The 27,760-nt window shown below is 42.0% G+C and overlaps 1 protein-coding gene across 1 annotated transcript; it reads right to left on the bottom strand.

Moving 5' to 3' along the window:
* Positions 1–479: 479 nt before the first annotated feature.
* yif1a (Yip1 interacting factor homolog A (S. cerevisiae)) lies at positions 480–27,760 on the bottom strand. Its single transcript, XM_062044265.1, has 9 exons — positions 27,644–27,760; positions 27,293–27,344; positions 21,574–21,806; positions 17,221–17,325; positions 10,856–10,934; positions 10,725–10,782; positions 10,488–10,643; positions 5,807–5,900; positions 480–977 (listed from the first exon to the last, which is right to left on the bottom strand). The coding sequence occupies exons 2-9, from the start codon at positions 27,321–27,323 to the stop codon at positions 819–821; spliced, it is 915 nt and encodes a 304-aa protein (XP_061900249.1). The 5' UTR covers positions 27,324–27,344; positions 27,644–27,760; the 3' UTR covers positions 480–818.

The raw sequence follows: 27,760 nt of genomic DNA on the forward strand, positions 1-27,760 counted from the left end.
AGTAAAGCCGGTGCTCCTCCACATGGAGAGGAGCCAGATGAGGTGGCTCGAGCATCTGCTCAGGATGCCACCCGAACGCCTCCCTAGGGAGGTGTTTAGGGCACGTCCGACCGGTAGGAGACCACGGGGAAGACCCAGGACACGTTGGGAAGACTATGTCTCCCGGCTGGCCTGGGAACGCCTCGGGATCCCCCGGGAAGAGCTGGACCAAGTGGCTGGGGAGAGGGAAGTCTGGGCTTCCCTGCTTAGGCTGCTGCCCCCGCGACCCGACCTCGGATAAGCGGAAGAAGATGGATTGGCATTCAAGTAAAATACTTTAAAACATTCTGAAATTAAAATTGCATTTGTGTATAAATATTTGGGTCTTTTCTTGAGTAAATTGTAATCATACAAGCGAGCAATCAGCTGTCAATAATCACGATTAATTAACCAAAGGTGATGAATCTGAGTGGAAAAAAAGGCTGAAAAAGTGGAGCAAGTTCAATACACAAAGCTGAATATATTTATTTTTCCCTACAAAAATCCAAGCCTCATGCTTTGTCATATTTAGATAAATAAAATAGGGACTGGTGGTAATGATGCAGACAAGTTATTATGTTTGTGTACTGGCATGTGCTCTCCACAGCACAATCTTAACAGCCCTTCTTTAAAAAATAATATTTGTGGGAATCACTGCACGAGATGTCTTATTTTCACTGACTGACCCATCTTGTGTGGACCTGGCTGGCCAAGGCGTGTGTTAAAGAAGGCAGGCGTACAAACAGTCACACACGCTTCGTCTTGTGGGGGCGCGTCCCAAACACACCTGGACGTCACAGTCACCTGACCAGGTGAGACGTCAGCCAGTAAATGATGACGGGCTGGAAAATGGCGGTGGCCACCGTCATGTACATGCGGACTTGGGGTTTGGCGCTGGAGCCGGTGGACATGGAGTCTGACGCCAGAGAAGTGAGGATCTTCATTTTCAGAGAGCGGACCTGCTCAGAGTGAACAAGAGTTAGTGACGTGTGTCCTACTTCAAGTCAGTACAAAGTATTTGACTACACTCATCCCTCATTTATCACTGGTAATTGTTCTGGACATGACCGCCATAAATCTGAATCATTTAATTAAACACAATACAATGATTTGCAAATCTTTTTCAACTTATATTCAATTGAATAGACTGCAAAGACAAGATATTTAACGTTCAAACTGGTAAACTTTGTTATTTTCTGCAAATATTAGCTCATTTGGAATTTGATGCCTGCAATATGTTTAAAAAAAACTGGCACAAGTGGCAAAAAAGAGTGAGAAAGTTGAGGAATGCTCATCAAAGACGTATTTGGTACATCCCACAGGTGAACAGGCTAATTGGGAACAGGTGGGTGCCATGATTGGGTATAAAAGCAGCTTCCATGAAATGCTCAGTCATTCACAAACAAGGATGGGGCGAGGGTCACCACTTTGTCAACAAATGCCTGAGCAAATTGTCTAAAAACAACATTTCTCAACCAGCTATTGCAAGGAATTTAGGGATTTCACCAGCTACGCTCTGTAATATCATCAAAAGGTTCAGAGAATCTGGAGAAATCACTGCACGTAAGCGGCAATGCCCGGGACCTTGGATCCCTCAGGCGGTTCTGCATCAAAAAGCGACATCAGTGTGTAAAGGATATCACCACATGGGCTCAGGAACACTTCAGAAACCCACTGTCAGTAACTACAGTTGGTCGCTACATCTGTAAGTGCAAGTTAAAACTCTACTATGCAAAGTCAAAGCCATTTATCAACAACATCCAGAAACGCCGCCGGCTTCGCTGGGCCCGAGCTCATCTAAGATGGACTGATGCAAAGTGGAAAAGTGTTCTGTGGTCTGACGAGTCCACACTTCAAATTGTTTTTGGAAACTTTGGACGTTGTGTCCTCCGGAACAAAGAGGAAAAAAACATCTGGATTGTTCTAGGCGCAAAGTGTAAAAGCCAGCATGTGTGATGGTATGGGGGTGTATTAGTGCCCAAGGCATGGGTAACTTACACATCTGTGAATGCTGAAAGGTACATAGAGCTTTTGGAGCACCATATGTTGCCATCCAAGCAACGTCATGGACGCCCCTGCTTATTTCAGCAAGACAATGCCAAGCCCCATTCTGCACGTGTTACAACAGCGTGGCGCAATATGAAGGCTAAAATAGCAGAAGGCAGACTGTTGAATAACTTAAGCTGTACATCAAGCAAGAATGGGAAAGAATTCCACTTCAAAAATGTGTCTCCTCAGTTCCCAAACCTTTACTGAGTGTTGTTAAAAGGAAAGGCCATGTAACACAGTGGTGAACATGCCCCTGTGACAACTTTTTTGCCATGTGTTGCTGTCATTAAATTCCAAGTTAATTATTTGCAAAAAAAAATTACGTTTTCCAGTTGGAACGTTAAATATCTTGTCTTTGCAGTATATTCAATTGAATACAAGTTGAAAAGGATTTGCAAATCATTGTATTCTATTTTTATTTACCATTTACACAACGTGACAACTTCACTGCTTTTGCACATTTTTCAACATGAAATATCACCATTTGATCAACTCTATATTCAACAACAGTGGTTGTCAAACTTGTTTCAGAAAACTCTTGGCTCTCCAAGTACCACAATAATGACCAACATTAAAATACAGTGGCGTAGTAGGCCTAAGTATTCATAAAAAACAAGGCAGAAGTTTAATTTAGCAAGTATATTTAATATTTTTGGCCACTGTAAGATTTTGAACAGTAACACTGTGTTTGAATATTCCATTAAATGATTCTTTGGTGTACCACCAGGTACCGTACCAGTTTGAGAGTCAGTGCAATAATGCTGCCGGAGGATGAGCCAATCAGTGGCCACAATACTGAGCAGTGTGATACACAGCAGCCGACACTATTGTAGTAGTTATATTTTTTATTCATTTAGCTATTTTTATACTTGGTTTAGGGCAAAAATGTCATATAGAAGTGGCTCTCAAACTCTTTTCCTAAGTACCACCGTATACGGTATCATAGTAGGCCTAAGTATTCATTAAAAACAAGGCAGCGGTTTAATCAAGTATATTTAATATTTAGGCCACTAACATGACACAGAGTTTGAATGTTTAAAAAGAAAACACTGAAGTGATTCTTAGGCGTACCAGTAGATGGAGCCAGCGTGCCACAGTTTGAGAACCACTGTGGAAAGAGCTTTACAAAAATCTGCAATGTGGTACAACTGCAATATTTGACTGTATGATATTTCAACACTAGGGAAATACACTTCAGCATCATTTGTCTGAGGCTGCCGCCACTGGGGAGCGCCGGTTCTTTAAGGGACACATGAATTCCACCAGAAGCAGAGCCCGATCCTCCCTGGGAACCGATTTTTTTCATTTTTTATTTAGCCTTTATTTAACCAGGTAAAATCCCATTGAGATCAAAGATCTATTTTCCAAGGGAGACCTGTGCAGTTTTTTTAACATGAGAAGGAGCCCACACACATCTCCCACATGACACTGTGAGTGAAGGTATACCAGATGTACACGGACTACTCTAAAGCAGTGGTTCTCAAAACTTTTTCCACTTAAGAAAAAACTTGGCTGGCCAAATACCACCATATTACCATACCACATTAAAACAGTAGCGTAGTAGGCCTAAATATTCATTAAAAACAAGGCACATTTGTTTGATATTTTTGAACACTAACACAACACAGTTTGAATATTGAAAAAAAAAAAAAACCCCACTTAATTTAAATTATAATCAAATCTTTGGCGTACCTTTAGATGGAGCCCACGTACCACTAGTGCAGAGGTCTGAGACCCATCCATTTTCTACCGCTTGTCCCGTTCGGGGTCGCGGGGGGTGCTGGGGCCTATCTCAGCTGCATTTGGGCGGAAGGCGGGGTACACCCTGGACAAGTCGCCACCTCATCACAGGGCCAACACAGATAGACAACATTCACACACTAGGGACCATTTAGTGTTGCTAATCAACCTATCCCCAGGTGCTTGTCTTTGGAAGTGGGAGGAGCCTATCCCCAGGTGCATGTCTTTGGAAGTGGGAGGAGCCTATCCCCAGGTGCATGTCTTTGGAGGTGGGAGGAAGCCGGAGTACCCGGAGGGAACCCACGCAGTCACGGGGAGAACATGCAAACTCCACACAGAGAGATGCCGAGCGCAGGATCGAACCCAGGACCTTCGTATAGTGAGGCAGACGCACTAACCCCTCTACCACCGTGCTGTATCAAAACTTTTTCCGGAAAGGGCCGCATCCTGAAAAGTCAATGCATGAGGGGGTATTTTAGGGTAAATAAAAAATAAAAAAACCCAATGTGTCTCAGTTTTGTTCTGTAAGTGACAATGTTTATTATTATTATGTTATTGGAATCATAATGGCTTTTGAACTTTGCGCCTAGAACAATCCGGATGGTTCTTTTCCTCTTTGGTCCAGAGGACACGACGTCAACAGTTTCCAAAAACAATTTGAAATGTGGACTCGTCAGACCACAGAACACTTTTACACTTTGCATCAATCCATCTTAGATGAGCTCGGGCCCAGCGAAGCCGGCAGCGTTTCTGGGTGTTGTTGATAAATGCCCAGTGTATGCATTATCATTTTGTCAAAGAGGCTACCTGGGGGCTATGGGCTCCTGTAAGGATGAGGCATAAATACCCAAAAGTAAAGGGGCTAAAAAGGGCAGCACAAGAAACAGGGGTTAGTGCGTGTGCCTCACAATACGAAGGTCCTGGGTTCAATCCTGGGCTCGGGATCTTTCTGTGTGGAGTGTGCATGTTCTCCCCCGTGACTGCGTACTCCGGCTTCCTCCCACCTCCAAAGACATGCACCTGGGGATAGGTTGATTGGCAACACTAAATTGGCCCTAGTGTGTGAACGTGAGTGTGAATGTTGTCTATCTGTGTTGGCCCTGTCGTCGGCGATCACTCATAACGAGTATGATTGTCCGCCTTCAGGAGAACGCCTGTGCGTGGAATCTTTTAAGGTGGGGAGACTGGTGCACAGACAGCCACCACACTGTCCTTGGCAAAGAGAAGGCCAGGGTCCAATGGCATGGAGACCAAGACAATTGGGGGCCCAGCTTTGCTGCAGCCTTCTTCCACCTTTGTGACCGTTGTGGAGCTCCTATGCAACCATCATCCGCCCACTTCGCCGTTGAGGTCTTTTTTGTGTTGGCCCTGTGATGAGGTGGTGACTAGTCCAGGGTGTACCCCGCCTTCCGCCCGAATGTAGCCGAGATAGGCTTCAGCACCGCCCGCGACACCGAACGGGACAAGCGGTAGAAATTGGATGGATGGATGGAATCAAAATTTCATCTTTTTACTTTTTTTTCTTTCTTTCTTTTTTTGGACAACGTGTTGCGGGCCAACAAAACTGGCAAATGGCCCCTTGGCCGTATTTTGGACACACTTGATCCAAAAATACATTTTGCCACCTCTTCCACTAAAGAAAACTAGTATAGAACCCCAAAACATAACATAGCTTATAAACTTTTAAACGTTTTCATCATGTTTAATTGTAAAGGAAAAGCAATCTGTCCATGTGACTTTAAAGAGTTTCCCCTTTTCTTTTATGGCGAGTATTCAAGGTCTTGCACACTCCACAGGCTAAGACTGCCGTCCTAGCCCCCAGGACTCAGCCTGTGCGCTTTCACGGCCTCAGAGACAGTCATAAATGATAAAACTCGTTTTAAAAATGCAAACTTTTCTCACGCCGGGGTTAAGAAAAATCAGAAGGGAGGCAGAAGAGCCAGTTTGACAAGTGTTGTCCTTTGTGAAATGTGAGGTATGGTGTGTAGAAAGGACTTACTATGAAGAACATCAGGGCACAAGAGGACCAGGCCAGGGCCACAAAGTAGCCGTCGCTGCCAAAGAGCAAGCCACACAGCACGGTGAAGATCATCCTGGACAGAAGACAACATTTAGCAACCCGTGCGGGTTTCAACAAGTCAAGAATTTTCAATACTTCTTTTTAAGGCTGTAATGAATATAATTCAAGACCATTTCATAATGGACAAAAAAGTGAATAATGAATAACATATGAATGGATTCACTTCTTTCAAATTGGAAAACAAAATGGTTAAATACGCCAGAAGCCTCTCTATTGTACACAATGGAAAAACATATTAGCAAATATAAAAACAGCTATTTTCAGATTTGCCACAGAAGTGTGTTCTTGCATACATGTGCGGTGTGTTCATGGAACAACAAGCACAAAAATACATTGTCTGTGAAAGGCACTGTTAGCATCTCTGCTAAAGCTAAATGTGTACAGTTGCAGTGTTTTTGTGGCAATCAGAATGTAGCAAACAGATCAAAACATCACTATATTGCCAAAAGTATTTGGCCACCCATCCAAATGATGAGAATCAGGTGTCCCAATCACTTGGCTTGGTGTATAAAATCAAGCACTTAGGCATGGAGACTGTTTCTACAAACATTTGTGAAAGAATGGGCCGCTTTCAGTGATTTCCAGCGTGGAACTGTCATAGGATGCCACCTGTGCTACAAATCCAGTCGTGAAATTTCCTCGCTCTAAATATTCCAAAGTCAACTGTTGGCTTTATTATGAGAAAATGGAAGAGTTTGGGAACAGCAACTCAGCCACCAAGTGGTAGGCAATGTAAACTGACAGAGAGGTCAGCATAGTGCAAAGACTTTCTGCACAGTCTGTTGCTACAGAGCTCCAAACTTCATGTGACCTTCCAATTAGCCCACGTACAGTACGCAGAGAGCTTCATGGAATGGGTTTCCATGGCCGAGAAGCTGTATCTAAGCCATACATCACCAAGTCCAATGCAAAACGTCGGATGCAGTGGTGTAAAGCACGTCGCCACTGGACTGGATGAATCACACTTTTTCATCTGGCAAATCTGATGGACCAGTCTGGGTTTGGAGGTTGCCAGGAGAATGCTACATTTCGGACTGCATTGTGCCGAGTGTGAAATTTGGTGGCGGAGGAATTATTGTGTGGGGTTGTTTTTCCAGGAGTTGGGCTTGGCCCCTTAGTTCCAGTGAAAGGAACTTTGAATGCTCCAGGATACCAAAACATTTTGGACAATTCCATGCTCCCAATCTTGTGGGAACAGTTTGGAGCGGGCCCCTTTCCTCGTCCAACATGACTGTGCACCAGTGCACAAAGCAAGGTCCATAAAGACATGGATGACAGAGTCTGGGGTGGATGAACTTGACTGGCCTGCACAGAGTCCTGACCTGAACCCGATAGAACACCTTTGCGATGACTTAGAACGAAGACTGAGAGCCAGGCCTTCTCCACCAACATCAGTGTGTGACCTCACCAATGCACTTTTGGAAGAATGGTGGAAAATTCCTATAAACACACTCCGCAACCTTGTGGACAGCCTTCTCAGAAGTGTTGAAGCTGTAATAGCTGAAAAATGTGGACCGACATCATATTGAACCCTATGGGTTAGGAATGGGATGGCACTTCAAGTTCATATGTGAGTCAAGGAAGGTGGCCAAATACTTTTGGCAATATAGTGTAGTTGTGTAATTTTCTGAAAAGAAAGAAGGCGATTATTGCTTGCAAGCCTCAAACACAATTTAGATGTGAAAAATGTGGAGAACACTCAAATTTGCTCTGCTCATTTTCTATCTGGTACATAGGAATATATTTTTACCTGTTTGTGTGACTTTTTTTTTTTAAACATATTGCTAATAAACAAGGACTAGTTTTTATTTAAACATGACGAGATGACATTCCTCACCCCACCATAAACTAAAAGCACTAAACAAACAACCTTTACGGGTTTTAAGGCAGCAGTCGAGTCTCTATGACACCGAAAGACTTATAAAGTGTGAATTTAAGGCATTTTGTGAAGTTTAGACGGTATTTTCACATACTTTGCGGATTGTAAACACAATTGGATACGGATGAAGGGATACAATGAAACACAATCAAGCATATGAAGTCAAATTGTTTTTCCACACTACTGCTACTTTAATGTCGGTTGCTGTATAAACTTTGAGAAAAGATTAGACATGAGTAGGGTTTCAAAATTCCGGGAATATTCAAAGTGGGAAACTTTCCATGGGAATTAACGGGAATATATGGGAATTAACGGTAATTAATGGGAATAAACATTGAATGCAACATGCTAGATCTTGCAGCATGATTATTAGCTAAAACAACCTGATTTAATGCAAATTCAGTAGAATTTCAACCCTGCACGGTGCATTCCTCCATCACATGTGCAGATAATTCCCAGCATGCTACACACTACAGCAGGGCTATTGAGGCCACACTAGTATTTGAGCCCAAGGACTTCATCCAGTCAGGTAAGTGTTGATGATATTACTGGGGTAAATATATTTGATCTACGGTTTTTAAGTTTAATAGAGGTGTAATTGCTTGTTACTGTATGACTACACTACAATACAATCAATCAATCAATGAAAGTTTACTTATATAGCCCTAAATCACAAGTGTCTCAAAGGGCTGCACAAGCCACAAGGACATCCTCGGCTCAGACCCAACATCAGGGCAAGAAAAAACTCAACCCAAGGGGATGACTATGAGAAACCTTGGAGGGCGACCGGTGCAATGGACGTCGAGTGGATCTAACATAATAGTGTGAGAGTCCAGTCCATAGTGGATCTAACATAATAGTGAGAGTCCAGTCCATAGTGGATCTAACATAATAGTGTGAGAGTCCAGTCCATAGTGGATCTAGCATAATATTGTGAGAGTCCAGTCCATAGTGGATCTAACATAATAGTGTGAGAGTCCAGTCCATAGTGGATCTAACATAATAGTGTGAGAGTCCAGTCCATAGTGGATCTAGCATAATAGTGTGAGAGTCCAGTCCATAGTGGATCTAGCATAATATTGTGAGAGTCCAGTCCATAGTGGATCTAGTTAATAGTGTGAGAGTCCAGTCCATAGTGGATCTAACATAATAGTGTGAGAGTCCAGTCCACAGTCGATCTAACATAATAGTGTGAGAGTCCAGTCCACAGTCGATCTAACATAATAGTGTGAGAGTCCAGTCCATAGTGGATCTAGTTAATAGTGTGAGAGTCCACTCCATAGTGGATCTAGCATAATATTGTGAGAGTCCAGTCCATAGTGGATCTAGCATAATATTGTGAGAGTCCAGTCCATAGTGGATCTAACATAATAGTGTGAGAGTCCAGTCCATAGTGGATCTAACATAATAGTGTGAGAGTCCAGTCCATAGTGGATCTAGCAAAATATTGTGAGAGTCCAGTCCATAGTGGATCTAACATAATAGTGTGAGAGTCCAGTCCATAGTGGATCTAACATAATAGTGTGAGAGTCCAGTCCATAGTGGATCTAGCATAATATTGTGAGAGTCCAGTCCATAGTGGATCTAGTTAATAGTGTGAGAGTCCAGTCCATAGTGGATCTAGCATAATATTGTGAGAGTCCAGTCCATAGTGGATCTAGCATAATATTGTGAGAGTCCAGTCCATAGTGGATCTAATATAATAGTGTGAGAGTCCAGTCCATAGTGGATCTAACATAATAGTGTGAGAGTCCAGTCCATAGTGGATCTAACATAATAGTGTGAGAGTCCAGTCCATACTGGATCTAACATAATAGTGTGAGAGTCCAGTCCATAGTGGATCTAGCATAATATTGTGAGAGTCCAGTCCATAGTGGATCTAGCATAATATTGTGAGAGTCCAGTCCATAGTGGATCTAACATAATAGTGTGAGAGTCCAGTCCATAGTGGATCTAACATAATAGTGTGAGAGTCCAGTCCATAGTGGATCTAACATAATAGTGTGAGAGTCCAGTCCATTGTGGATCTAACATAATAATGTGAGAGTCCAGTCCATAGTGGATCTAACATAATAGTGTGAGTCCAGTCCATAGTGGATCTAACATAATAGTGTGAGAGTCCAGTCCATAGTGGATCTAACATAATAGTGTGAGAGTCCAGTCCATAGTGGATCTAGCATAATATTGTGAGAGTCCAGTCCATAGTGGATCAAGTTAATAGTGTGAGAGTCCAGTCCATAGTGGGTCCAGCAGGAGATCATCTTGAGAGGAGACAGGTCAGCAGTGCAGACACGTCCCCAACTGATGCACAGATGAGTGGTCCACCCTGGGTCCCGACTTTGGACAGCTAGCGCGTCATCTGTGGTCACCGAATCTGTCCCCCCCCCCCCCCCCCCTCCACGAAGGCACCGCAATTTGGCATCGCCGTGGGCTTTTCTTAAGTTTTCTCTGCTGCTATGCTAAGCTGCAGAACACTACGTGGTGCGCGATTAATTCTGACCGGGCAGCACAGGTAGCCTACCTTAGTTCCGTTTTGTAGTTACATTATAGCGTCCTCAAAAATCTATACATTTAAAAGCAAGACTGAAGTGAGACCGTTCAAAATCGGATTTAAGACCTTTTATGAGATTTTATGAGACATTTTAAGACCTTAAATTCAAATTGTTGGGTTTAAGACTTTTTAAGACCGTACAGATATGGTAAAAAAGGACAAACATTTACCCGACATATTTGTATCCACTGTAGGCGAGGAGGTCAAAGGTGGACAAGTCGCTGTGTACCGTCAACAAGTACAAACTCAGCAACATCACCAAGACCTCGATGATGACCCACACCAAGGCAGTGCTGGCACAAAGTCCGAGCACCTCTGGACTGAACCTTGGTGCACAGCAGGACAAGACAATTAGCGGTCTGATTCTAAAACATTTAACTTCATTGTTAATGGAGGGAACTTCTCACCTTTTCTGAATGCCCAGAGCCATCCCAGCAAGTAGAATGTAGGTGATGAAAGCCATGGCTAGAAAAGCAAAAAGACACGTTTTAACGGTCTAAAGAAATTCCAACATGCTTCACATGATATGCAAGCTCACTAGGTATGTAAAGATCAGGTGCGTTCACATCTTGTCTTGGAGGCAGCGGAGTGTCCCGGTGGTAGCGAACTTCCCAATCCTAGAGCCACCGTAGAAAAATGTTCACAAAAAGTTACATGAAATCACTCGCTCAGAGTTTCAAACCACTGAGACTCCAGCGCCATCAGACGCCTCATTTCTTGTTTTAGGGATCTTGACGTGGCTAACTTCTTTTTACACTTGTGTGACGTGTGTATTTGCCACTCACCCTAGCAAAAAAAAAAGTTTACTTAAAAAGACTTCATATTTGTTATGCCAAACCAACTTTTATTACCTGTTGGCACCCGTTTTGTGTATTTGGGATCCCCGTAAGTCTTGAAAATTTGAAACCAAACCATGGAGGCATGGTAGAGATATTTATAAAACACTCTTGCGTTAGTTAAAAAATTAGCCCTTTGGAATTTAGGACTTTAGTGAGATATTTTGCCTTAGTTACGTTGGCGGAAATCTCCATATATGGTAGAAGTTTACCCGAAAACCTTTGCGTGAGTCTGTTTTTTTCCCCGAGTTGTAGTCAAAAGTTGTAATCGATAAGTGCCTTTTTTCTCTCTCCTCTCGTTGTGGGGGAGCACGCTACAATCCTTCGCTGTTGCTATTGCTAATAAAAAAGTAGCTAATAGTTCTAACTAGGGTTGTCCTCATACCAATATTTTGGTAAAGGTACCAAAATGTATTTTGATACTTTTCTAAATAAAGGGGACCACAAAAAATGCATTATTGTCTTTATTTGAACAAAAAATGTTAGGGTACATGAAACATATGTTTATTATTGTAATTTAGTCCTTAAATAAAATAGTGAACGTACTAGACAACTTGTCTTTTAGTAGTAAGTAAACAAACAAAGACTCCTAATTAGTCTGCTGACATATGCAGTAACATATTGTGTCATTTATCTACCTATTATTTTGTCTACATTATGAGGGACAAGCTGTAAAAATGGATTATTAATTTACTTGTTCATTTACTGTTAATATCTGCTTATTTTCTGTTTTAACATGTTCTATCTACACTTCTGCTAAAATGTAATAATCACTTATTATTCTCTTCTTTGATACTTTACATTAGTTTTGGATGATACCACACATTTAGGTATCGATCCGATACCAAGTAGTTACAGGATCATACATTGGTCATTTTAAAGTGAAGTGAATTGAAGTGAATTGTATTTATATAGCGCTTTTCTCTAGTGACTCAAAGCGCTTTAAATAGTGAAAGCCATTATCTAAGTTACATTTAAACCAGTGTGCGTGGCACTGGGAGCAGGTGGGTAAAGTGTCTTGCCCAAGGACACAACGGAAGTGACGAGGTTGGCAGAAGCGGGGATCGAACCTGGAACCCTCATGTGGCTGGCCCGGCCATTCTACCAACCGAGCTATACCGTCCCACCCAAAGTCCTCATGTGTCCAGGGACGTATTTACTGAGTTTATAAACATAATATGAATTAAAAAAAAAAAAAAAAGATTTTGTTACGATAAAAAATATAGATGTAATCATAGTTATCGACTAGATACGCTATTGTACTTGGTATCATTACAGTGGATGTCAGGTGTAGATCCAACTCATGGCATTTGTTTACATTCAAGCGCGCTAACTTTTGTAAGCGGGGACGTAGGTGAGCTATTGTATCCTCCTACCGTGTGTAGTGAAACATGTTTAGCTATTCCTCGTCCTGCAGTAAGAAACTTACTTTATTTGTCAGGTGAGGATTAGTGATATAGAAGTAGCTAAAACACTGTGGATGGATGTTAGCTGCTAGCTAGCTAGCCATGTCTTAAAGCACCTCTTCCTGAGGGTGTTTCAGTGTTATAACTTCACCTTTATCTTTACTTTTGCACCAAAATGCGTCCGTTCTCCCTTTTCTGTCTATACACTGTGTCTGCTTGTAAGTACTTCCGCGTGTGCGCGGTGCCGAACATGCTCCTCAGCTCGTAAAACCAGCAATGTCACGACGTGAAGGCACGCCGTCATGCCCGTTAAAAAAATAAATAAATAAGTACATTTGGGACCGGTACTTTTCAAACAGAGTATAGTACCGTTTTTGATTCATTAGTACTGCGATACTATACTAGTACCGGTATACCGTACAACCCTAGTTCTAACTTGTATCTGTCAGTAAACTCGATATGGAAGCGCTAAAAATGTGGCTGACGAGGTGAATATCCAGTCTAGGGGCGCTTGGCCTGGAGGATAGTTTCGGCACATAAATAAGACCGCCCACTAAAAACGGCGCATTCTGAAGAGTCCTCAGAAAGGCTTGAAGAGGTTTTGTAAAACAAAATCTATGCCAATTTCGGCCAAAGCGCCACTATTACATGTTATGTAGTGTTTTAGATGTACCGGTATTTTCCGCACTATAAGGCGCACTCGGATTATAATGCGCACCTATGCATCATTAGATGGAGCTGCGCTAAGGGAATGTCAACAATACAGTCAGATAGGTCAGTCAAACTTTATTAATAGATTACAAACCAGCGTTCTGACAACTCTGTTCACTCCCAAAATGAATAAACAGCTGTTTTAATTATTTCCCCCAGGTAAAGTCAGTGACGTGGTGTTTTGTTTATCTTTTAACAACAGCAAGGTATAACATGTAGTGCAACATTTATATCACATAGTGGAGGGGAACTTTTCCCTGATTCAATAAACAGGTAAATAACAGTGATACTGTTACGGTAAATCAAACGTTAGTGCAATCACAATATAGTAACACTCGAAATAGTGCAGAGCAATAACAATATCAATAACTCAACGTTGCTCAAACGTTAATGTCACACAACACAACACACAAAATAAACATGTAAGGCTCATTTTATGAAGTTATTCCTCATCCACGAATCCCATCGAATTCTTCTTCTTCAGTGTCCAAATTAAACACCATTGATTCGTTTATGTTAAATTCTCTCGCTGCTGCTCTATTCCCGTCTTCTACTGCGTGACTGATCGTCTTAAGTTTAAACTCTGCGTCGTAAGCGTGTCTCTTAATAGGAGCCATTTTTGGGTTAGAAGCGCTTCTTCTCTACGGGAGAAAATGAACTCGGCGGCTGCTTACCGTAGAAGAAGAAGCGCTTCTTCTTCTACGGGGGAAAAAGAAGTTGGCGGCTGTTTACCGTAGTTGCGAGACCTAAACTTTATGAAAATGAAGTTTAAGTTTGTTGTGGCTCAATATTGGTCCATATATAAGGCGCACCGGATTATAAGGGGCACTGTCAGCTTTTGAGAAAATTGGGAGGTTTTTAGGTGCACCTTATAGTGCGGAAAAAATACGGTATACAAAAAATCATAATATGAGCCCGGAAAAGGGTGAAGTGCCATCTCCGGGTTGGGGAGGAGATCTTGCCCCAAGTGGAGGAGTTCAAGTACCTCAGAATCTTGTTCACGAGTGAGGAAGAGTGGATCGTGAGATCGACAGGCGGATCGGGCGGCGTCTTCGGTAATGCGGATGCTGTATCGATCCGTTGTGGTGAAGAAGGAGCTGAGCCGGAAGGCAAAGCTCTCAATTTACCGGTCGATCTACGTTCCCATCCTCACCTATGGTCATGAGCTTTGGGTTATGACCGAACGGACAAGATCACAGGTACAAGCGGCCGAAATGAGTTTCCTCCGCCGGGTGGCGGGTCTCTCCCTTAGATATAGGGTGAGAAGCTCTGCCATCCGGGGGAGCTCAAACTAAAGCCGCTGCTCCTCCACATGGAGAGGAGCCAGATGAGGTGGTTTGGGCTTCTGGTCAGAATGCCACCCGAACGCCTCCCTAGGGAGGTGTTTAGGGCACGTCCTACCGGTAGGAGGCCACGGGGAAGACCCAGGACACGTTGGGAAGACTGTGTCTTCCGGCTGGCCTGGGAACGCCTCGGGATCCCCCGAGAGGAGTTGGACGAAATGGCTGGGGAGAGGGAAGTCTGGGCTTCCCTGTTTAGGCGGCTGCCCCTGCGACCCGAGCAGAAGAAGATGGATGGATGACCCCATAATATGATCATAATTTTAAGACTGATGATTATTAAGGCCGTTGCATCAAGTCACAACGGCGCGAAGAGCTTTTGAAACTGCAGCGTCAAATTATATTGTTTGTGCAAACCCAACAGGATCTGAATTAATATATTGCTCATTGTTTCTTTGGGAAAAACTGTTTATAAATCCAAATAAACTTGGTCGACTCTCATTATACAGTACAGTATAACATATTGTATTCACAAGTCCCTAGATTAACCATAAAGATTTCTCACTTGCTAGGTCAAACCATAGTATTTATTTTACAAACTTCAGCTTCTCCAGAACTCTGCAGCCCGGATAATCACCAGAACCCCTTCAATCCAGCACATCACCCCTGTTCTGCAGCAACTCCGCTGGCTACCCATCAAACACCGTATCCACTTTAAAATAATTATCCTCACTTTCAAAGCTATCCATAACCTCTCTCTGTCATATCTCTCTGACCTGCTCCATGTCGCCACGGCCTCACGTTCCCCAACATCTTCTTCATCCATCCATCTCACTGTCCCCTTATTTAAACTGTCCACCGTGGGTGCCCGAGCTTTCAGCCGCTCTGCCCCTCATCTTTGGAACTCTTTACCACCAGACCTTCGTAACTTGGACTCATTATCCCTCTTCAAATCAAGACTTAAAACACTCCTATTCCTGACTGCTTATTCATTGTAAATGTTATCGATCTTTGTTGTTGTTGTTGTTTTTATCCAATGGATTTTATTGTTTTGATTTTGTACGATGCCCTTGTGTTCCCAGAAAGGCGCCTTATACCGTATTTTTCGGAGTATAAATCGCTCCAGAGTATAAGTCGCACCGGCCGAAAATGCATAATAAAGAAGGAAAAAAACATATATAAGTCGCACTGGAGTATAAGTCGCATTTTTGGGGGAAATTTATTTGATAAAAGCCAACACCAAGAATAGACATTTGAAAGGCAATTTAAAATAAATAAAGAATAGTGAACAACAGGCTGAATAAGTGTACGTTATATGAGGCATAAATAACCAACTGAGAACGTGCTTGGTATGTTAACGTAACATATTATGGTAAGAGTCATTCAAATAACTACCAGCATTTTTTGGACTATAAGTCACAGTTTTTTTCATAGTTTGGCCGGGGGTGCGACTTATACTCAGGAGCGACTTATGTGTGAAATTATTAACACCATCCATCCATCCATCCATTTTCTACCGCTTATTCCCTTCAGGGTCGCTGGAGCCTATCTCAGCTACAATCGGGCGGAAGGCGGGGTACACCCTGGACAAGTCGCCACCTCATCGCAGGGCAAACACAGATAGACAGACAACATTCACACTTACATTCACACACTAGGGCCAATTTAGTGTTGCCAATCAACCTATCCCCAGGTGCATGTCTTTTGAGGTGGGAGGAAGCCGGAGTACCCGGAGGGAACCCACACAGTCACGGGGAGAACATGCAAACTCCACACAGAAAGATCCCGAGGCCGGGATTGAACTCACGACTACTCAGGACCTTCATATTGTGAGGCAGACGCACTAACCCCTCTTCCACCGTGCAACACATTACCGTAAAATATCAAATAATATTATTTAGCTCATTCACGTAAGAGACGAGACGTATAAGATTTCATCGGATTTAACGATTAGGAGTATAGCATGTTCTATATGTTATAGTTATTTGAATGACTCTTACCATAATATGTTACGTTAACATACCAAGCACGTTCTCAGTTGGTTATTTATGCCTCATATAACGTACACTTATTCAGCCTGTTGTTCACTATTCTTGATTTATTTTAAATTGCCTTTCAAATGTCTATTCTTGGTGTTGGCTTTTATCAAATGCGACTTATACTCCGGAGCGATTTATACTCCGAAAAATACGGTATAACATATATAACATGCTATACTTTTACCAAACAATCTGTCCCTCCTAATCGCTAAATCCGATGAAATCTTATACGTCTAGTCTCTTACGTGAATTAGCTAAATAATATTATTTGATATTTTATGATAATGTGTTAATAATTTCACACATAAGTCGCTCCTGAGTATAAGTCGCACCCCCAGCCAAACTATGAAAAAAACTGTGACTTATAGTCCGAAAAGTATGGTAAGTAAAATGTATTATTATTATTATTTTCTTGTAGAGTTTGGGGTCCAATTATTTTCATTATCAGAGCACAGAATGTTGACTTGTAATTTAAATTGTATTCACTGTGTTTGTACATATGCTGTTCCTATCATTCCTACCAGCCACTGATTAAGTCAGTATCTCCTTTGAGCTGGTTAAGTGGTAGGAAGTATCATACCCAAAAAGATCATCATGAACTTGTGAACACTGTGTGTCATGTTCTGATTACCTGATGTGTGTAAGGGAACATGAGGATCATGAGCTTCTTCAGCACGTATCTGGTGTCCACGGCGAAGAAGTATTTCAGCTTGTTCACAGACATGAACCTGCTGATCTGCAAGTCAAACAAAGGGCATTTTAATAGTTGGATGTTCTCCACGTGTCTGCCAAAGTCAACAACCACTCATGAGTCATTTTTAAGGACAGGCGGTAGCAGCATTGCGTAAAGTTTGGGTTTCACACGGAACATGTAGTTTGATGTCAGAACGGTAGAATTGCATCTATTTACGGTAAATTGGTGCCTTTCCCAATCAACATTCATAATAAGTTATGCATACTTATCACATTTTAATTGCGACAATGAGGAAGGACTGTTGACAGGTACTTTCACTGGTTATGAGTCAACAAATAGGCAGTGGGGAAATGCACAGGCAGAATAGGCCAGGATGATATTTGATATACAGTGGTACTTCAACGTGCACATGCCCAAACTTACAAGGGTTTTGTGTTATGCTTCGGGGTGCCAGCAAAAAATTGGAGTTGCCAGCCTCCCCGCCGCTAGTTAGCATCGCAAATGTCGCAGTGAACTCCTACAATCTGCCCAAAAAATCGGGTCTATGCTCGCTAGCATTCGCTTATAGCGACAGATTGACATTACTGTGTTTTACAACCATTGGAATAGAGCAGGGCTGTCAAACTCATTTTAGCTTAAGGGCCGCATGAAGGAAAATCTATTCCCACGCGGGCCGGACTGGTAAAATCATGGCATATGACCTCAAAAATAAAGACAACTTCAGATTATTTTCTCTGTTTTACTTTGGCCAAAAATAGAACAGGTACATTCTGAAAATGTACATACTACAAATAATCCTCATGGCAAAACACTTGACGTAAATTGAAAACTGAGGAAAAAATTGGTGGAGTTTTAAAAACACCATGAACTTAGACTTTGTCATTAAAGGCATTAAACTTTAAGCACTTCCTGTTTAGCATTCTAACGTTGGCAGTATAGATGTCCGAAAATGGCTTTTTTGCCGATATCAAATATTCCGATATTGTCCAACTCTTAATTACAGATTCCGATATCAACCGATACCGATATATACAATCGTGGAATTAACACATTATTATGTCTAATTTTGTTGTGATGCCCCGCTGGATGCATTAAACAATGTAACAAGGTTTTCCAAAATAAATCAACTCAAGTTATGGAAAAAAATGCCAACATGGCACTGCCATATTTATTATTGAAGTCACAAAGTGCATTATTTTTTTTAACATGCCTCAAAACAGCAGCTTGGAATTTGGGACATGCTCTCCTTGAGAGAGCATGAGGAGGTTAAGGTGGGCGGGGTTTAGGTGGTGGTGGGGGTGGGGGGTAGCGGGGGGTGTATATTGTAGCGTCCCGGAAGAGTTAGTGCTGCAAGAGGTTCTGGGTATTTGTTCTGTTGTGTTTATGTTGTGTTACGGTGCGGATGTTCTCCCGAAATGTGTTTGGTGTGGGTTCACAGTGTGGCGCATAGTTGTAACAGTGTTGAACTTGTTTATACGACCACCCTCAGTGTGACCTGTATGGCTGTTGACCAAGTATGCATTGCATTCACTTGTGTGTGTGAAAAGCCCTAGATATTATGTGATTGGGCCGGCACGCAAAGGCAGTGCCTTTAAAGTTTATTGGCGCTCTGGACTTCTCCCTACGTCCGTGTACACAGCTGCGTTTTAAAAAGTCATACATTTTACTTTTTGAAACCGATACCGATAATTTTGAAACAGATACAGATAATTTCCGTTATTACATTTTAAAGCATTTATCGGCCGATAATATCGGCAGTCCGATATTATCGGACATCCCTAGTTGGCAGTTTACTAAAAATGTTTTGGAAAAGCAACCAATTGTTTTCACAAACTGCCGCATTGGTGAAATCCGCATACTGCCACAACACATTCATTTATCATCATTCAAATATCACAATTATATTTAAACATGGTGTCAGTTATCAAATTGACACCACAGCTTTGTGATGTGGCTTTACTGAACAGAGCCTGCCGGGACTTAAGACCTCGTTTTTAATTCTTCCACCTTCTGTAGCTTTTGTTCCGTGTCCATATTCTTGTCTTTGGGTTTCTTAGACGTTTCAAAGTGCCTTCTTAGATGATATTCTTTCATTACAGCCACACTTTCTCCCCACTGGCTTTCCTTTTACCTCCGTGAACATGTACTCTGCCTCCCACCTGGCTTGAAACCCCCTGTTCTCACCGCCCACCTTCCGTGTAGCCATTATTGGGGAGGTGGGTTGCTGAAAGTTGACATCTTCCGTGAATGTTGATGAATAATGAAGCCGAGGCCCACTTGCGGCGCTGTAGCGAAATCATCAAAACACATACCAGTCTGCACAATACTGAAGCAGGAGGCCAGCCTAGGGTGTTAAAATAATATCTAAACTGCGGACATTTATGCATTAAAATATGGAGAAGCTGCTGATGGATGGGTTTGACTGCTGGAAGGAGACACCATAGAAGTCCGCTCTCTAAGATAAATACTGTCCATTATTATTACAATACTTTTAAATTTGACATAGTTTGTAGAACAGGGGTGGGCAATTCATTTTTACCGGGGGCCGCATGAGCAACCCGAGCACTGCTGGAGGGCCACACCGACAATATTTCAATTAAATTTTGCTTAAATTATTTTTGATATACCGTAAGATAGATAATAATAATAATAATAATAATATTTTCATTTAACCTAACTTATCTTTATACAAAAGCAGATGGCTTTTGATGGTTTTATTTTTAACACTTTCTTATACAACACTTCCTGATGTATATTACAATACAAAAATTTCAATTTCTGTCACTTTATCCTGCATCCTCTTTGTTGTGAACGTAGCACGCCTGTAAGGTGATTGGCGAAGAAGGAGGAAGCGTTGCTGTTGCGGAAATGTGAGGATAGACGTGCGTGTGGAAAGAACGAGATAAGTTGAGCTGTGTTAGTATAGGTTGCTCAATAAAAGTTTAAAAAGAGCATCAGACTTGGTGTGCACTTCTTCTGGACGCTACAATTGATGTCAGAAGTGGGATGAAATGCCTCCCAGTTCGCCTTGCCATCAAACCTGGGAGTCTTCATTGAGGGCGGAATTCCCCCATGGCAAGCAACGTGCGCTGCACCTGTAGTCACTGCCTCGCTCTCTCTCTCTCTCTCTTTCTCTCTCTTTGCGGCGAGCTCCTCACGTGGCACGTACCTCCCGATGACGTAGCCGGCTGAGCACACAAACAGCGCAGTATGCGCAAAGTTTTACTTCTGCCACCAATTGTAGCGTCCAAAAGAAGTGCACACCAAGTCTGACGCTCTTTTTAAACTTTTATTGAGCAAGCTATACTAACACAGCTCAACTTATCTCGTTCCTTCCACACGCACGTCTATCCTCGCTCCTCATTTGCGCAACTCAAGAAGACCACAAATTAAGCACACGGCTTTACCTTTACTTGGCAGTCCATGTCTTGTTGAAAACACGCCATTCGTCATCAACTTTTCTTTTTTTAGCCTCTCGGGGATAACCGGGCATCACTTGTCGCTATGCGCCTTCACTCACAGGACGCCCATAAATAACACTTTTCAGAATAAAAGCAGCACAGTTGTATTGCACGCACGACATAGATGTTTTTTTTAATTTATTTTGTAATTTGTGATTGCAGCTGCGCGCACGAGCATACGTCCACACGGAAGTAATACAAATAACGCTTTTCAAAACAAAAGCAGCACCGTTGTATTGCACACTCGAAATAGATACATTTTTAAATGTATTTTGTAATTTATGATTGGCCTCACGCGGGCCGGACAGGGACGTACAAAGGGCTTGATGCGGCCCGGGGGCCGCAGAATGCCCAGGTCTGTTGTAGAACATGGAGTGTCTGCCCTGAGATCGGTAGGTCGTGAGTTCAAACCCCAGCCAAGTCATACCAAAGACTATAAAAATGGGAGCCATTACCTCCCTGTTTGGCACTCAGCATCAAGGGTTGGAATTGGGGGTTAAATCACCAAAAATTATTCCCGGGCACGGCCACCGCTGCTGCTCACTGCTCCCCTCACCTCCCAGGGGGTGAACAAGGGGACAAATGCAGAGGACAAATTTCACCACACCTAGTGTGTGTGTGACAGTCATTGGTACATTTAACTTTGTTTTTCATGCACTTTTTCCTTATATAATGGTAAAATTGTGCCATTTTTGGGGGCCAAGCACCAATTAAATTGATTTCAACTCCTTTCAATGGGCAACATAAGTTGAGGTACCACTGTATTGACCCACATAAACACTCAGTGATTCATGTCACATGGCCCTTGTAATAACACAGGCGAGCTCACCTCCTTGCCCACCATATCCTTGCCCTGGTTGGCTAAGGACGAGCCGTATATCATTGCAGCGTTGGCCATGGGATCAGCAAACAAATTGTTCCCTCCAGGTTGCATTTCGCTTGGGGGCCCCGCCATGTTGTATCCTGGAGTGTAATAACCCTGAGTGTTGACGGCTGATGTGCTGGTGTCGTCAAAAAGCACGGATTCTCCCCCCATCGGAGCAGCACGACCTCTCTGTTTACCTGGAGGGAAAGAGGTAAACAAGACAGAATACATTTCTTTACAAATAATCTCTCTGATAACAGTGTTTCCCATAAACTGCCAAGATACCTGTGATGGTGGGGGCGTGGCTATGGGCGTGGTCACCATGACATCGAGTAATTTGCATAATTTACTACAATGATATGAATTTCTCTAAAAAGGCTCAAAAAATGTATACTTACTAATTAATAATAACAGTTTTGTTTTAAACGTCCATCCATACATCCATTTTACAATATAATTACACTTTATGTACATATTTATATACAGATTTGAACAATAAGTTATTCACTGAAATATATTTATTAATTGTGGTTCTTACAAAAAATATATCTTATAAAAATATAAAAGCTAAAATGTTTCTTAAAGCTCTGCCCCTTTAATTAGTGCATACTAAATAATTTAACTTTAGCCTACTACTACAACCATATTATTTACCAGCAACATAAAGTGAAACAGAGGCAGAGGTGTCCTGCCACAGTCAGTAACAAATAAACAGAAAACAGTAGTGGTGGTAGATAGACACAGAGCTTCATCAAACATCTGATCCACTGAACAAAGAGCTCCAAAAATCTTGATCCTACACTTCTCTTTTGTAAAGTAAATCTGAACAGCCGATATGGGCATCTACATCAACTATATGATTTGCCTGAGAAGCTGGACAGGACAAAAAAAAAAAAAAAAAAAAGACGAAAAATCTATTTGTTGCGGCCTTAATTATTTCGTGGCAAGCCGCCACAAATAAATGAATGTGTGGCAACACTGGATAATGTGTCAGATGCTGCGTTCCATTTTTATGCAGATGACACGGCCATATATTGTTCATCCCCTGCGGTTGCTCGAACCCTTGAGCTCCTGCAGTCTGCTTTTGATGTTGTTCAGTACCAGCTGACTCAGCTGAGACTAGTGCTTAATGCAGTGACATCTAAAGTGATGTAATTTTCAAATGGTAAACAATTTCCATTTAACACTCCGATAATATCAACTGCTCAAAAGGTTGAACTTGAAATAGAACTTGGGGGTTGTTACAAGAACTTGGGGATTGTTATTGATGAGAATTTGTCTTTAAAATCTCACATTGAAGAACTTGTGGCTGAACTTAAATTTAAATTTGGATTTTTCTTTAAAAACAAGTCCTACTTTTCACGACAAGTTAGTAAACGCTTGACTCGAACCACTTTTATGCCTTTGCTAGATTATGGACACTTGCTTTTCATGAATGCACCCAAAACCTATTTGAAAAAAGTGGATACTCTTAATCACTGAGCATTATGTTTGATTACTGGTTGTGGTAGCCATTTTCACCTTTGCACTTTATATGCAAAGGCAAACTGTCAATTTTTGTCAAATCGCCGATTTTATCAGCGGATAGTTTTTATATATACAGTAAATCACTCCTTGGTCTGGTATATGATGTAAGGACACAAACATTAGCATACGTATATATATACAGTATATATATATATACAGTATATATATAACAAATCCTAATTATCATGTACAATATTACAGTATATGTAACAGCTGCAGCATAAAAAGAGTGTGAAAGAAGAAATGAACAGGCTTCGCTACAGATCCTAAAACAGAAACCTGTTGTTCAGTCAGTCCGACATGAGAGCAGTTTGTTTGACTTTTTGTTTATTCAGCAAATAGACTAACCTAGCATGATTTAGCACTGTAGATCATATATGTACTGTATGTGTATATATATATATATATTATATGCTGCATATATAATATGTAAATATTACATATATGTTATATTTATATTGATACTATGGTAAATTTTGTGTCTACTTTATACCTTTTGTTTTCGCCCTCTTTTTGTGCCCTTGGGTGCATTATCCTTTCCATCCTTTGTAACTGAGCTACTGTGTGGAACAATTTCCCTTGTGGGTCATTAAAGTTTGTCTAAGTCTAAGTTTACTAGGGATGTAACAGTACTGTGGGTACCGTGCTATTACGGTTTCAAAATCCTCACAATAATGCTGTGACCTGTGACGGTGTCAAAACAACAACTTGGTGATTGTAGTTTTTTCTGGTGCCTTTGCATTGGCCGGCCTAAATACAGACTACATCTCCCAGAATCCTTTGCGCAGCATAGGACCGGCAAGATGGAACGCCGTAGAGGAGAGAAATGGAAGAAGCATGTTTCGAGGCATGTTTAAAAAAAATAATGCACTTTGTGAAATTCAAAGTATAGTGTTTCCCATAGTTGTAGTGGGCATCAGGATTATCTCAGGGAGAGCATGTCCCAAATTGCAAGCTTCTGTTTTGAGGCATGTTAAAAAAAATAATGCACTTTGTGACTTCAATAACTATGGCAGTGCCATGTTGGCACTTTTTTCCATAACTGGAGTTGAAGTTGTTCTCTTATTTTGGAAAACCTTGTTTTTGATTGATTGATTGACACTTGTATTAGTAGACTGTACGGAATATGTACTGTACTGTGCAATTGACCACTAAATGGTAACACCCGAATACGTTTTTCAACTTGTTTAAGTCGGGGTCCACGTTAATCAATTCATGGTAAAGTTACATTGTTTAATGCATCCAGCGGGGCATCACAACAAAATTAGGCATAATGTGTTAATTCCACGACTGTATATATCGGTATCGGTTGATATCGGAATCGGTACTTAGGGATTGGACAATATCGGCAAAAAAGCTATTATCGGACATCTCTAGTTTTTTACTTTGTAAAGCACTTTGCGTTGCATTTCTTTTATGTATGAAAAGCGCTTTATAAATAAAGCTTGATTTAGATTGGATTTGAAAAGATCCACAGTTATGGAGGAGCTGGTCTGAGAAGTAAAACATGTCCATATATTGTTAATATTCAGTTTTTTATTGTTCATATTTCATATTGTAAATCCCACTTTCTTTATTTTCATGTACATTTTGGGTGTCCCATTCAGTAAAAAATTTTTAAATTCCATTCCGTTTTTGAAGGTGGTCTGTCGTTGGCCCGGACACGGAAAGGATTGACAGATTGATGGCTCTTTCTCGATTCTGTGGATGGTGGTGCATGGCCGTTCTTAGTTGGTGGAGCGATTTGTCTGGTTAATTCCGATAACGAACGAGACTCTGGCATGATAACTAGTTACGCGGCCCGTAACGTTTTTAGCATTCATTTAGACATTATTGTGAGGTTTTGTATTAGTGTTCCTAAAAATAGGTATACAGGCCCCCAGACAAAAAAATGTTCTCTAAATTTGGCCCCCCGAGTTAAAATAATTGCCCAGGCTTGTTGTAGATAAGAGGAATTGTTTTATTAATAGACATCTCCTGAACATTTCATCAAAATCCATCCATAACTTTTTGAGTTATGTTGCTAACAACAGACCAACAAACGCTGGCAAAAACATAAGCTCTTTGGCGGAGGTAATGAAGTCTGCGTACTAAAGCGCTGCCTTCGCCTCAAGCGTTTAATTTTGCATTGTAAATTCCACTTTCTTTATTTTCATGTACATTTTGGGTGTCCCATTCAGTAAAAAACTGTAAAATTCCATTCCGCTTTTTGAGATGGTCTGTCATAACGTTTTTAAAATTCTGTCAGACATTGTGACTTTTGGTATTAGTGTTTCTGAAAAAAGGGACCCAAACACACATACTGTACAGCAGGATTTTACAGCTAAATGTGTACATATCATTTATACACACATACACATTGGACCCCCAGACACATTTTTTCTCTCAATGTGGCCCCCAAGTCCAAATACACTCTATTGCCAAAAGTATTTGGTCACCTGCCTTGACTCACATATGAACTTGAAGTGCCATCCCATTCCTAACCCATAGGGTTCAATATGTCGGTCCACCTTTTGCAACTATCACTGCTTCAACTCTTCTGGGAAGGCTGTCCACAAGGTTGCGGAGTGTGTTTATAGGAATTTTCCACCATTCTTCCAAATGTGCATTGGTGAGGTCACACATTGATGTTGGTGGAGAAGGCCTGGCTCTCAGTCTCCGTTCTAATTCATCGCAAAGGTGTTCTATCGGGTTCAGGTCAGGACTCTGTGCAGGCCAGTCAAGTTCATCCACACCAGACTCTGTCATCCATTTCTTTATGGACCTTGCTTTGTGCACTGCTGCACAGTCATGTTCCCACAAGGTTGGGAGCATGGAATTGTCCAAAATGTGTTGGTATTCTGGAGCATTCAAAGTTCCTTTCACTGGAACTAAGGGGCCAAGCCCAACTCCTGAAAAACAACCCCACACCATCATTCCTTCTCCACCAAATTTCACACTCGGCACAATGCAGTCCGAAATGTAGCGTTCTCCTGGCAACTTCCAAACCCAGACCGGTCCATCAGATTGCCAGATGGAAAAGCGTGACTCATCAGTCCAGAGAAGGCGTCTCCACTGCTCTAGAGTCCAGTGGCGACGTGCTTTACGCCACTGCATCCCACGCTTTGCATTGGACTTGGTGATGTATGGCTTAGATGCAGCTGCTCGGCCATGGAAACCCATCCCATGAAGCTCTCTGCGTACTGTATGTGGGCTAATTGGAAGGTCACATGAAAGTTTGGAGCTCTGTAGCAACAGAACGTCTTTGCACTATAAAGTTAAAGTACCAATGATTGTCACACACACACGAGGTGTGGCGAAATTATTCCCTGCATTTGACCCATCACCCTTGATCACCCCCCCTGGGAGGTGAGGGGAGGAGTGAGCAGCAGCGGTGGCCGCGCCCGGGAATCATTTTTGGGGATTTAACCCCCAATTCCAACTCTTGATGCTGAATGTCAAACAGGGAGGTAATGGCTCCCATTTTTTATAGTTTTTGGTATGACTCGGCCGGGGTTTGAACTCACGACCTACCGATCTCAGGGCGGACACACTATCCGCTTCAGCATCCGCTGACCCCTCTCTGTCAGTTTACGTGGCCTACCACTTGGTGGCTGACGTGCTGTTGTTCCCAAACTCTTCACTTTTCTTATAATAAAGTTGACTTTGGAATATTTAGGAGCGAGGAAATTTCACGACTGGATTCGTTGCACGGGTGGCAGCCTGTGACAGTTCCACGCTGGAAATCACTGAGAGCGGCTCATTCTTTCACAAATGTTTGTAGAAACAGTCTCCATGCCTAAGTGCTTGATTTTATACACCGGGCCAAGTGATTAGGACACCTGATTCTCATCATTTGGATGGGTGGCCAAATACTTTTGGCAATATAGTGTATAATATATACACACATACACCGTGGCCCCCTCAGACACATTTTTTTCTCTCAATGTGGCCCCCCGGGGCCAAATATTTGCCCAACTCTGCATTAGGTAGTAGACTGCAGGTGTGCCTAATGTTATGGCCTGTGTCGGCACGGTTCCTAATGTTGTGACCCTTCGGACCTCCTTAATTCCTCTGCAAAGGCGGGAACTAATAATTGACTGCGGTTATATTTAAAACAAGAAAAAAGATAATTGTGTGACGTCACATGGTGATTAATGATTAGTGATTAACTTACTTGCTCGGTATCCTTGATGTGGCAAATCCATCCTAACGTTCGCTGACGTTCGCTTCCAAAATAAGAACAGTGGCACATTAGCTAATGCATGTTTAGTAAAATACAACACAAATAAGCCCTCACGTTGATAATGTTAGTGGTTATTCAAAATAAATGTATCTATAAAGTAGAGGGGGTACAAATGCTAATGCTACTTAGCTAACAACTTTTAACGTTAGCTGGCTGTCAAAGCACATGTGTTGACACAAGTAACACTAGTATATTATAGTTGATACATCTCCGAGGCATAATTACACATGTCGTCTAAAACGGTATAAAATGTCACACAAGGTAAATAACAAAGAAACTTACCTAGACTGCCAACGTTTGGTAGCTTAGCTACGTGGCTATGAGAAATGCTAGGCTGGCCCCGCCCACTCGATGTGATTGGCTGACGTGCCGCTGCCTGCGTGGCAGTGCACGTAAAGG

Source organism: Entelurus aequoreus, linkage group LG04, assembly GCF_033978785.1.
Source record: "Entelurus aequoreus isolate RoL-2023_Sb linkage group LG04, RoL_Eaeq_v1.1, whole genome shotgun sequence".
Classification (NCBI taxonomy): Eukaryota; Metazoa; Chordata; class Actinopteri; order Syngnathiformes; family Syngnathidae; genus Entelurus; species Entelurus aequoreus.

Coding starts and splice junctions, on each gene's coding strand:
- yif1a (XM_062044265.1), bottom strand. CDS start 27,323: ATGGATTTGCCACATCAAGGATACCGAGCAA. Junction 21,807..27,292: donor ACATCAAGGATACCGAGCAA/GTAAGTTAATCA, acceptor CTTTCCCTCCAG/GTAAACAGAGAGGTCGTGCT. Junction 10,783..10,855: donor ACCTGATCTTTACATACCTA/GTGAGCTTGCAT, acceptor TTGCTTTTCTAG/CCATGGCTTTCATCACCTAC.